We start from the raw sequence: 12,159 nt of genomic DNA, 5'->3' as shown, positions 1-12,159 counted from the left end.
ATTGATTTTGGTGTATGCAAATTGTGGGCTGCTGATCCTCCCGTTTCAGATGTAATCCTGAAGTTTAACAGAAGCGTTTGCTCGTAGACTGGAGGGAGTTTTGCAGGACTCGGTCCAACGTTTGCATGTAACTGGCTCTCCTAAGCCTGTTTCCAATTAATCTATCTCAGGCTCTAACTTCTAAAGAGCGGGGTTTTGGGACGCAGCCTGCCTTTATTCCCGTTAAGCCAGCGGTGAACCTCCCCTTAAACTCTGCTGGGAGCGGAGCGAGGCCCGCGCCCAGCCCTTTTCCAGCCGTGCCTTTGCAGCCCGTGCGATGCCTTCTCCCTGCCCTGGGTCAAAGCCCAGCCTTCCCCCTGCCGCTGCGTGTTATTCACCCTTTTTCCAAAGCCCCTTCAGGGAGCAGCACACCTCCGACCCCGTGCCCTGCCTGTCCGGAGGCGGCACCACAGCACCTCCGCTGCTGCACTGCCGGGGCAGGGCCCCAAAACACTTCGCGCTGCCAAACGCTGCCCCTCTCCCGGCCACCCCCGAGCGCGCCCCTGCGCGTCCCCCCCGGCGCGCCCCCGCGCCCCACCGCCAGCCGCGGGGCGGTGGCCGTGGAGCCCCGCCCCCCTCCGCCACGCCCCGCCCCTCCTCGCCCCGCCCCCGCCGCCATTGGCCGGCCGGCGGCCCCGCCCCGCCTGGCCCCGCCCCAACGCCGCCCGGCAGTCGGGCGCGGGCGGAGCGGGGAGCGGCACCCGCGGCGGCGCCGTCCCGGCAGCATGGGCCGGGGCTGACGGACGGCGCCCGCCCCGCAGACGCCGAGCGCCGCCGGCGGGCCCGGGGAGGGAGCGAGCGAGAGGCAGGGGCAGAGGCAGGGGCAGAGCGGGGCGGGAAGTTCGCGCCGCGGCCGCCCGGGGAAACTTTCCGCCGGCGGAGAGGAGCGGAGCGGAGCGGGGCGCGCTGAGGCGGCGCGGGGGCCATGCCCGCCGCCAGCCTGCTGCCGCTGTTCGGTAGCGCGGCGGGGCCGGGGGCGCTGGGCGGCCCCGCGGGAGGCGGCGGCGGCGGCGGCGGAGCGGGCGGCGGGGTCCGGAAGGCGGCGGGCCCCGGCGCGTTCCGGCTGACGGAGAAGTTCGTGCTGCTGCTGGTGTTCAGCGCCTTCATCACCCTCTGCTTCGGGGCCATCTTCTTCCTGCCCGACTCCTCCAAGCTGCTCAGCGGCGTCTTCTTCCACTCGGCCGCCCTGCAGCCGCCGCCGCCGCCGCCCGGCGGGCAGCCCCGAGCCCCGCCGCAGCCCGGGGGGGGCCCGGCGGCGGCGGGCAGGGGCAGCCTGGCGCGGATCCGCGCCGACCACGAGCGGGCTCTGCGGGAGGCCAAGGAGACGCTGCAGAAGCTGCCCGAGGAGATCCGCGGGGACATCCGCCGGGACAAGGAGAAAGTCGCGCAGGACGCCCGCGGCAGGAAGGAGCCGGCCGCCTCCGGGCTGCCCCAGCGCCCTTTCCGCCCGCCCGTGGGCGCCGCGGGGCAGGAGCCCGCCGACCCCGCCGTGCGCCAGCGGAGGGCCAAGATCAAAGAGGTGGGTGGCAGCCGCCGCTCCCGGGGACCGGCCCGGGGCGGCCCCGAGCACGGCAACAGGTCGCCGGCGGCGGGGGGGAGCCCGGGGAGCGCCCCCGCCTCGCCCCGCTGCGGGATGCCCCGGCCGGAGCTGCGTGCCGGCTCCGCATCCTCCTCCTCCCTTCTTCCTTCTCCTTCTCCTCCTCGCAGCCGCCGGGGCCCCCCGGCAGGAGCTGGCAGCTCCCGGCCCCGCGACGCCTTCGCACGGCTCCGCGGAGCTCGCCGGGCTTTGCCCGTGCCTCCCGGGGCAGTGGCGGGGCTCTCCCGGCCGTGCCTGCCGTGAGCAGGGCTCGCTGGGGTCCCCCGCGGCACAACGAGGCTCGTTTCTTTCTTTCTTTATTAATTCTTCTTGCCGTTCAACTTCCTGTCGTTGCCGGCAGCCCGTATTTATCGAGTTGACAATTCCTGCTGCCCGCAGGGATTAGTTCGTAAATTAATAAGTAGCGTGTGTTGCCCCTTCTGCGGGGATGGGAACGAGCCTCCCAAGCACGGAGTGTTTCCGTGAAACATCGTTAGCCCTGTTTAGGCTGATTTATTTTTATTGCATGTTTGCACAGAGCGGGCTGAAAAATCGGCATTGGCATCACGCGGAGCACCAAATAATAAGCTCTCACAAATCTCAAATTGTGTGCCGTGCTCTGAAGTCCTAGCATCCGTTTAACTATTTTAGCAAACTGTGCACCAGTCATAAGCAGTAGATGCCGACGCAAAGGTGTTCAGAACAGGGAAGCTCTCACGAATGCGCAGTACAGATCACATCTTGAAGTGTGCAGAGACTGTGTTCTCACTGCTTGCAGCCTCTCAGCCTCCCTGAGGCATCCAGAACAATTAGAAATACCAACAAACTATGTTTCTGGTTATCTTGAATTGCCATGTACGAGTATTTGAGAGTAGCATAATGAAGCTTCAGACCTGATGTATGACAGTCTGTAGAACAGAGGAGTGCAACAAGTAAATAAGCAGGAGGAGGAAGATAAAACTTGAGTATACTTCTTATTTTGCTGGTCTAGCACCATGCCAACAAGCCCAGCGATCTTCTATTCTATTTGTACGCAAGTGTGTAAGCGTGCACACACTTGCACCCTTGTGCATGTTAGATGTAAGTGTGCACACGCATACATATGTGCCCTGGGACCTCTTCCTTTTCTTTCTCCCTTTCCATCCTATCGCTCTTCTTTCTCCTCCGTTTCTACCCGGGAACCACCGACAGTACAATAACCCCCCGGACCAGATGTTTGGCAATTGTAAGCATAGGAAATGATGACAGAGAGACTGCATTTAGTTTCCAGATCTTTATTTTTCCTTTTTATCTCAGTATCATTCCTTAACATTTCTGAGAGTTTTCTTTCCTCCCGATCCAGTGTGTGAACTTATCGTGTTGTTTACTCAATTGCTTTTGCGTTTCTGCAGTACCTTGACCTATCTGATTTTTCTTTCTTTGAAGAATACTTTTTTTTTTTCCTGGCCTTAGAACAGCGTTTCCTATTTTCTGTTAACTTGTTTCATATGTTGGACTTAAGGTTGCTCTTTTCCCTGTCTTGTTCACCTTTTTGTGTACATGCTTTACTGTTAAGCTGGAATTCTGATCAGCGGGCTTCTTAGAAATTGTTTTAAATTGTAACTTTCAGAAGGGTGCGCTACCTACTGCACTGTACGTGCACAGAAAGGGTGGAACCTACCCGTTAAAGCTCCTCTCCTTGTGCCTGGTTGTTGCCTGCTGGAGGTGTAAACTGGACAAATCTTTCTGCCTTCACACCCTTTTGAGCCTGGAATTTACACCTGCCATGGCATGATGTATGTCGTAGGGTTAGGACTCAAAACTTGAAACTAGTTATGAGGATGCTTCTGGCAAAAGGAAGCAGGCTACTTTGTAAGAAATGAATGTGAATGAGTAAGGCTGTGCTTCCCCGTGTTTCTGTCCTCAAAGAGCTCTGCATTGTCAACAGGGCAATGTAAAGGTGAGGGCGGAGAGAGCTGAAAGGGACCGTGTAGCATTTCTTAACAAAGTTTTGTTATAGAAACTTCAACCTTTTTTTTTCTTTTTCTGTGGCACATTTAAAAAACAAAAAGTGAAACTTGAAAGAGGTGGGAATATAAAGATTCATGAGCTTTATTTAGTATTGAAACAAACACGGTATGACGGAGAGCTAGAAAAACATAAAAGTTTCTACTAGCTTATCGAGTGAGCAAAGGTCTCGTTAAAGAAAAACAAAGCAGAAGTAGAGATCTTGTTTTGTTGCTGCCTTCTGCTCAGAGAGAACAACCCTGCTGTCCTCAGCGTCCGCATGTGGCAGCCACCCCGTGGAGTTGCACCTGCGAGGCCTGCCTGCCTGCAGGCCTGCCCCTATGGCATGGGGCCTGGGCCTGAGACCCTGCTGTGTGCTGCGATGCCCCTCATGTTCTCCTTCTGATGATGAACTGCAGGCAGACATTGGAAGAGGGTCTGGCAGTGCTGCCTGCAGCAGGGTTTGCCCAATACTTCCTGTTGTAAAACCTCTGTCAGTCACTTGTGACTGCTGCGTTTTCTACTGGCTGACCTGACGTTGCCTGCGCTGCGCATCTTTGTCAGGCTGTGTTTTGGGAAGGCTTGAGCATGGAGGCCCGGCTGCTTTTGAGGCTATCAGTGAAGTTGTGTTTTGTTGGCACTTGCATTCTTCACACAGTTTCACTGATGTTGTGGTGTCTCCATGACTCAGAGCAGGGTCTGGGTACATGTTACGCCCCACTCTGGTTTCTCTTTTGGTGTCACGATAGGAGCCCTGGGTTGCAAGTGAGGAGGTTGTGGTTTGTTCTTGCTTCTCCACTTCTGATCTGAGAGGTGGCCCCTCCTTTGAGCAAGTCCTTCCTGTGATACCTGTTCCCCATCTGTAAGGAAAGGGGAGTGGAAGGTGGTGATGACTTCCATTCAAACAAGCAGAAATTTTTGCAATCTGTGCTATTGTCCTGTTGGTTGTGCCTGGAGATCAGAAATAACAGAGAGAATAACATCAAAGACTTGCAGGTGCAACATCAGTTTGGGACAGCAGCAGCTTGATGTGAACAAAAGCAGTGTTTAGCAGAGGACAAGTAGTGGAGACAGGCCATGAAGGCAGGAGATGCACTGTTTCAATTGGGGAAATCTGACTTTGAATCTTTTTTAAGTCTTATTCCTTGCTTTTCAAAAGAAAAAAGACAATTGAATTATTTAGGCATTAGGATAATAACAAACTGAACTCTTTTATTTCAGAGAAAAGGAATAGAAAACAATGAGTGAGCTTGCTCAGGTACTAGAAGCGATATAATCATATTAGGGCTAATTAATCCTGCTGAGCAGCAAGCTATTGGTGTTGGTAGCGCACCATACTAATGCAGCTGTGCTGTTCCTGCACAAGACAGCTAGCTTGGAGCCTGCACACATTATTGTATGGTGCTGTTCAGACATGTGTTCAGGGTAAAAGCCTTCTTGGAAAACTGGGGCCTGATGTCTGTAATCCATGGTCATGCTATCTGTTCCTCACAGTATTCCCAATGCTTGCACAGCTCTCAGCTGTTGCAGTCATTGAGTAGAAGTGCTGAAGAGGGGAGTTTTATTCACTGGGCCTATGGTCATTCCTGAGCATCAGTCCTTTGTGCTAGATGTTGTCACAAGGCAGCAAAACAGACTCGGCAGCTGGAGATTACTTCATGCTGTCTTTATAGAAAGAACTCCTTTAAAGTTGTGTTGACAGTGTGATTCTGGAGCTTCCTAAGTCGTAAATATTAATTTTGTGGTAGCTTCATCATATTAGGCAAGAAGTCTCAGCGGCATTGCAAGGAAGTTCAGAAATATCTGGAGGAAAGGATACTTTTGAGCATGGAAATAATCAGAGGTCTAATATGCACTTGTCATAGCAGCACTTGGGTATAATTGTAACTTGTAACTCTCCAGTAACAAGGAGGACTGGTGGTGAAATGCCAGGGAGTATCTTGCTGCTGACGAGGGGTGCTCAGCCCCGTGCTCCCTCCCGCACACTTGCAGCTTTCTTGCTGGCTGCTGTTCTGCTGTTGCTCTGGGGGGCTGGTGAATGTTTTGAGAGGTTTTTACTTTTTATTGACTTCTGTGAGGCAAGGAGAGTTCACTAATACTTCTGGCTGTCAAAAGAAGAGGGGAAATCCCTTCTTGCTGCTTATTCATGCCTGCCTTCTCCCCTTGTCTCCTTTGCACTGACTCCTCTGGAGCCCTCTGAAAACAGCTTCAGCTCACTAAGCTGGTAGAAAAGTGACAGAGCAAAAAAAGGTGGATAAGTTTTATGCCATGTTGCTGAGTTGAAGGCAATCAGGGAAGGGTCCACTCAATGGCAGCTTGGGCTGTGGTAAGGGAACAGTGCTAGGTGGATGAAGGAGGTATGAAACTTCTCCTTTCAGTTATCTTAAGGGACTGGCTTCTCTGTTAAATGTGAATCTGTAACGTGACATTTGCAGAGCAGAGGTTCAACCTCCTGTAGCAGGCGGAAGTGCTGCACTTCAGTAGGGTGTTGCCTCTCGACCTCTTTTCTCAGAACAGAAAAAAGGAAAAGAAATACAAGAGCAGTAATTACTGAGCCCTCTAACTCCTGCAGGCTGAAATTCCAGGTGCTTGTACTAGGAAAAGAAGGTTGTGGGGGCCTTCCTAGGACGTGGGTGGGGAAGAAGTAAACTAGTGCTGTTCGAGTATGGAATGGTTTGGGTTTCGAACACAAAAAGCCACATTTCCTGATGGTACAGTTTCTTAAGAACAAGATGCAGTTATGAGCAAGGGGCCTTGGCATATAGTGAGTAAGCAAGGTGGTGATTTCTGGCAACATGCCGATGATGCAATGTATTTCTAAAGAAGCTTTCTTAAATTTTGACCTTAATGCTGACATCTTGCAGCTGTCATTCAGTTTCTCAAAGGAGTTTAAAATTAATTTATTTACTTACCTTTAATATTTCAGTAGTTTTATATCTGTTAGTTCTTTTTCCACGTTTTACAGTGCCTTCCTTACTAACAAATATTGCTTTTTGTTTTTTTGTAATGGTTTTATAAAAGACACTGAGGAGGTGAGTTGACTACCTAAATGCAGGGAGTCCAATATGGTGTGTAGGTGTCTTACTCCCTAAGTTAAGGGTATTCTCCCTGGGTTTGTTGGGAGATCTTTGCTCTTGTGAAGGGGCAGGGATTATTTTAGGGCATATAACATCACGAAATGGTAAGCTAAGCAGTTTACTTAGGGATGTAATGACACTACAAGATCACAGAATGGCTTGGGTTGGAAGGGACCTTAAAGACCATCCAGTCCCAACCCCTGCCATAGGCAGGGACACCTCCCACCAGACCAGGCTTCCCAAAGCCCTATCCAGCCTGGCCTTGAACACCTCCAGGGATGGGGCATCCACAGCTTTTCTGAGCAACCAGTGCCTCACCACCATCACAGTAATGAATTTTTTCCTTATATCTAATCTAAATCTCCTCTATCTTAGTTTAAAACCACTACCCCTTGTTTTATCGCTACACTCCCTGAAAATGAGTCCCTCCCCAGCTTTCCTTTAGGCCCCCTTTAGGCACTGTAAGGCCGTTGTAAGGTCTCCCTGGAGCTGTATCTTCTCCAGGCTGAACAACCAAAACTCCCTCATCCCCTCTTCACAAGAGAGGTGCTCCAGCTCCTTGATTATCATCTTTGGGTCCGTTCTTTGGACTCACTGTAGACAAAGAGAAGCTTCATCTGAATCACTGAGGGCATGATTCAGTGACTCTTCAGCAATTTCTTCACACCCTGTGCAGAGCTAGTTGGACCTGCCAACCAGGCAGAAATCTACCCACGCATTTGTTGAGTTTGTTGCTGGAGGGGATAGGGAGCTGAAATGGCCTATCAGTGGTCTGAGCATGGAGGAGAAAAGCAGTGGACCACTGCTAAGGCAATGAGTTTGAAACTGGGAAGAGGTGGGGAACAAAGTGGAGGCTGTAGAGGCATCTTTTTGTTTACAAGACGTGAAGTAAGGTATGCCTTTGCCAAATTAACATCCTTTCTGTTGGGAGCCCTTAAGGTCTTTTTAGGGGATGTTGTTTCAGGTGAGTCGTTTTTGGCTGCTTTTTTATCAGTTATGAGATAGAGGGGTATTCTGGTGCATGACAGTGTGCACACTTGACCAGGATGGGGTGTGTCTCCAGGGGCAGTTCATGTATGGGCAGCCTTACCCATACATGCTTTATGTCAACTAACCAAGAGGAATATTAAGCTTTCCTGTTCAGCCTTGGTCTACGTTCTCAGCAGGTAAATTTAACAAAGCTCACTGGTTGTTCTATGTATCCTTAGAGTGGATTCTTAGAATTCTGGGAAAATGAAAAGGCTTTAAACATGCAGTGGAAAACATCTGGCTTTCAAAAAAAAAAAATCAACCACATGATTAATTCTTTAACTGAAAACCATGTGCACGTTTTATGCAAAGGCAAAACCTGAATTCCATATGCACAGGACTCCTTTTATGAAAGCTAAATAAGGTGATGAAAAGGGGTGAGGTAAAGCTTAAAATGGAATGTCTCCTGCATTTTGGCAGAAGTTATATTCTCCTGGTGATAATTTCGTATTTTACATTAGTACAGAAAACCTATGGCAGCCATTTAGCATAGAGAAATGAAGTAAATCATAATGTTGGTGAGTACAATTGCTTAAGGCTGTAATTCTGTGCTGTGGGCAAAATGAAGCAGAAAAACTCCACCTGTTTATTAAAATCGACTATTAAGGCTGAAAAATGTCCATCTCATTCAAGCAGAAAAAAAATTCTAAGGGTAGTAGACAGTCAGGCTTTGATAGCTTCCTTGGATGTTAATTAAAGCACAGATCTATGAAAAGAGAATCATGGACAGACAGAAGACAGCACTTCTTGCAATTAACTGCATTTCGTAGGCACTTGTGTGACTGTTGGACAGACACCTTGTTGTTAAAGCTGTCTTAAATGTACTGCTGTAACAATTCTGTAGTGTAGTCACTTTTTCTGTTTTATTTTTTTCCTAGTTTAGGGAGCCAGAGTAGGTGTGAATTCCTGTGGTTTTATTCTCAAATAGAATGCCTTAACAAGTAGTTCCTTTATTTACCCATTAAACAATAAATTTGTCTTCCTATTTGTCTTCCTAACTTATTTGGCAAAATAAGGGTCTACTACTTCAGGAAAGTATTCAGTGTTTGATTCAGTGTTTGCTGCTATCTAAGAGTACAGCACTTCTCTGGCAATAAATTGCAGTCTGAAATGGTACAGTGATGCTAAAACATTCTGGTTGTGTGCTTTTCTGGTAACAAACTCCTCTTTTCAGAAGCATCTATATATAAAGTATGCTTTAGACACTGAGGTTTGAAGAATTTAGTAGTCTATTTTTAAGTTATTTCTAAAACTAAGCTTATAAAATGGAGAAAATAATTGTTTAGATGGGCCTAGGAATTAAGCAATATGGGCAGTGTACCAGATAGTCAATGTACCGTTCTTTCTTTTGTGTGAAAACCTTCTTTATCCAAGAAATTTCTTTTTTTTAAGCATGTGATAAAAGAATGTGTGCAGACTCATAAGAAGCATCTTCCTATTTTCCATCACTTTCTATAATCAAGCCTGTCATGAAAACATAATTGGCAAGTAATAAAGCACATGCTTGCCCAAAACAGATTAAGTGAAACTTTTTTCAGAACTGTGGTTAATCCCTCTTGCAACAGAAGGCTTGGCAGCCTCGCCGCCAGAGTCCAGCAGCCACTGTGAGAGAGGAGCTTGCTCTGCAGGGGTGGGAGGGGTCCTTTTTTTTTTTTTTTTTTTTTGACGGAAGGCAGGTAGGGTAGTAAAACTCCAGGTTTGCCTCTCTTGCATCTTGAAATCGTCAGTTTGAACTCTGTAGTAACCTAGAAATACTTGCATGAAATACCGTGACAATTGGCTGTAACTTCATGCAGTAAGCTGATTGGATTTTATAGCTGGTGTTTATGAACATAGAGGTATTGCTCATTCTGATGCCTCTAATTTTAAAGGCTTTTCAAACAGATTGGATGAGCATATAACCTGCTGTTACATTCTTACAACTGGTAAACATTGCAAGCCTTTGTGGGAACGCTGAGGTGTGTAGTTTCTTACACAAAGGTAACTGCAAGTGTAAAATCTACTTTCATTTGTCCTCCTGCTCTCTCTTGGAACCTATATGTACCTTGGCTTAGAAATAAAGTGGATTGTAAGTCTGACTTCTAAGAAACTTGGACCCTTTTTAATGCAGATATCTAGTAAGGTAAGAAAAAACATGAAGATGGAAAGAGACAGTAGGCAATTTTGAGCGAAGGACCAAAATGATGCAGTGCGAGGAAAGAGCTAGTAGCTGTGGAGCATCTGGCTGTTACAAGACTTCCTGTGTGCTCTTCAAAAATTCTTTCAGAAGAATCAACTCTTTTCTCTGATGCTGGGCAGAAACAGAAGCTACAATTTCAGTGTAAAAGCATGCAGCTTTGCAGTTCTTGTGTTAAGGTATATATTGCTTCCACTTAGGTTAGAGGCAGTTCTGTGTATCATCTGTAAGAATAAAGTTGGAAGGAAAGAACATCTGATACTTTCTTCCAGGATTTTGCATCATCTGACTTGTGTAGAGGTAATCTTATTGCTTGGCAACATAAAAGCTCTTTTTTCCATTATTTATTCAAAGCCAGTCTGTGCTTTTAAAACATTGCAATAAAATTGCATTCGATCAGTGTGGATTGCTTCTTTAATTAGTATTCCAACCACTGCGAGGCTATTTTTTTAAAAAAGTATCTGCATATTTTCTTTCGCTTGGTTCAATGCATAATAAACATCTTTGTGCCTTTTGAAATTTCTTTTGTTCAGGGGCTGCTTTCTTCCAAGGAAATAGAAAGTAGCTCGTGTAAAAGAATCCCAAGCTTAAAAAAAACAACAAAACATTTTGCTTTCAAAGTGTAGCACTCAAGGAGGTAGTAATTTTACTATTCCCTGATAGACACACACAGATGCAGACCCAGTCTTTAACTCCACTGTCAGTTTTCTCACTGCCTTTGAGCACTGACATCTGTTGTTGCACTGAATGGCGATACTAATGATAAAGCTTTGCCCGTACTGCTGTCTGCAGGGAAATGTGCTGCTTGTTACTGTGGTTATAGTTCTCCACCCATCTGTGATTCTGAGAATTGCACTTCAAATTTTGTGTTGGACCTAGACAGTAATAGTAAATTCTTTAAACTGAAGCTTAAAGAAGAGAAAAAGATGTTAATAACTTTCAGTGGTGGAGTCACCCCCCTCATCTCCCACCCAATCATGCAACGGAAAACCTAATCGCCATTTAGAGAGTGGGAGAGTTGGACTTGTTATGCATTTAAAAAATCGTGCTATTTCAAAGCTGTGTGTTACTTTTTTTTGTTCTGGTGAGATTGTCTGAGGAACTGCCACAGGAAAACAAAACAACTGTGCTATGTAACGATAAACTGCAAGCTGACTGATATTTTTATGTCTTGTTCTGTAAAGCTCTAGGGTATGTGTGGCACTGAACCTGAACCGACTCTTTGTAGAAGTGTGTGCGATCCTGTCAAGGGCTAAAGTGACATCACAGATCAAAAAGGGCATTTCAAAAAATGACCTTTTTGAAGAAAAGCCCTTAAGCCTCTTCATTCAGTTACACTAAAAATTCACTGTATTCATATTTAGAGAGAGACAAAGATATATTCGGATCTATCTCCATATGTACGTTTTACAGTACAGCCAAATACTCTGGGCAGTTGGTAAATGATAAATTAAATGATAAAAAACATTGGAATCGAGCAAAGAATTTCCTGAATTTCAGTAACCAGATTTGGACAAGTCATTGCAGACAGTAGATACATGGTGAGAAAATTTTCAAACTTACTGGAAATTGTTATTTTATGCAGTCTGGTCATCTGAAAGTGTCCTGGAGGCGTGGCTGATCTGCATTTATGTGTGCTTTAGTTTTTGTTTGTTATTTTTCCAAGCCTTCTGCTTACCATATAATTTTCTCATTCAGAAAGAGAGAGAGGGAGATTCAGACTTGCCACTGCACCTCTGGAAGCATGTGGTCAATCTGCAGGGCTGTCTTCAAAATTAAATCAGATTACTCAGTCTTGTTGCAGCCAAATTTGGAAAATCTCTGAGGAGGGAGATTCTGCAGCTACCATGGACAAATGTATTCCAGTGTCTGAAGACCCTTTTTATCATACCCACTTAAAGTGTCCATTTTGCTTAAGTGCTCTGTCCCTAATTTCATCTTCATTTAACTAACATCTCTCCCTGATAAGCTCTTGCCACTAAGCCCCAGGAGTACGTGTTGCCAATAAGACAGAGCCAAAAGGGCATGAATTGCTTGAGCCTTTCCATGTCCTTTATCACTATTTTTCCCAGCCTGTTTAGTAGCATGTCCCTGTTTTCCTCGGTCCTTCTTTTGCTGCTGATGTACTTGTAGAGGCACCTTCTGTCTGCCATGCCATGAAAACCATGGCAGTTTTCCATCTGAGCTCTGGCCTTTTGCACTGCTGTGGGGCAGCTCCTGCGCGATCCCCCTCCATGGGCATCCCTGGGGGTTTGGTCTCAGCCAGGCAATCCATG

At 47.3% G+C, this 12,159-nt stretch overlaps 1 protein-coding gene across 1 annotated transcript in view; it reads left to right on the top strand.

Annotated features, from left to right (window-relative positions):
• The first annotated feature begins 964 nt into the window (after positions 1-964).
• Positions 965-12,159, top strand: part of MAN1A1 (mannosidase alpha class 1A member 1) — a 135,561-nt gene continuing 124,366 nt past the window's right edge. Inside the window, exon 1 of the mRNA XM_032185515.1 lies at positions 965-1,558. Coding sequence (XP_032041406.1) covers positions 965-1,558 — 594 coding nt within the window. The remainder of the gene's footprint in view (positions 1,559-12,159) is intronic.

Source organism: Aythya fuligula, chromosome 3, assembly GCF_009819795.1.
Source record: "Aythya fuligula isolate bAytFul2 chromosome 3, bAytFul2.pri, whole genome shotgun sequence".
NCBI classification, from domain to species: domain Eukaryota; kingdom Metazoa; phylum Chordata; class Aves; order Anseriformes; family Anatidae; genus Aythya; species Aythya fuligula.
The sequence above is the reverse complement of the archived record's forward strand: the minus strand, read 5'-3'. Positions and strand labels throughout refer to the sequence as shown.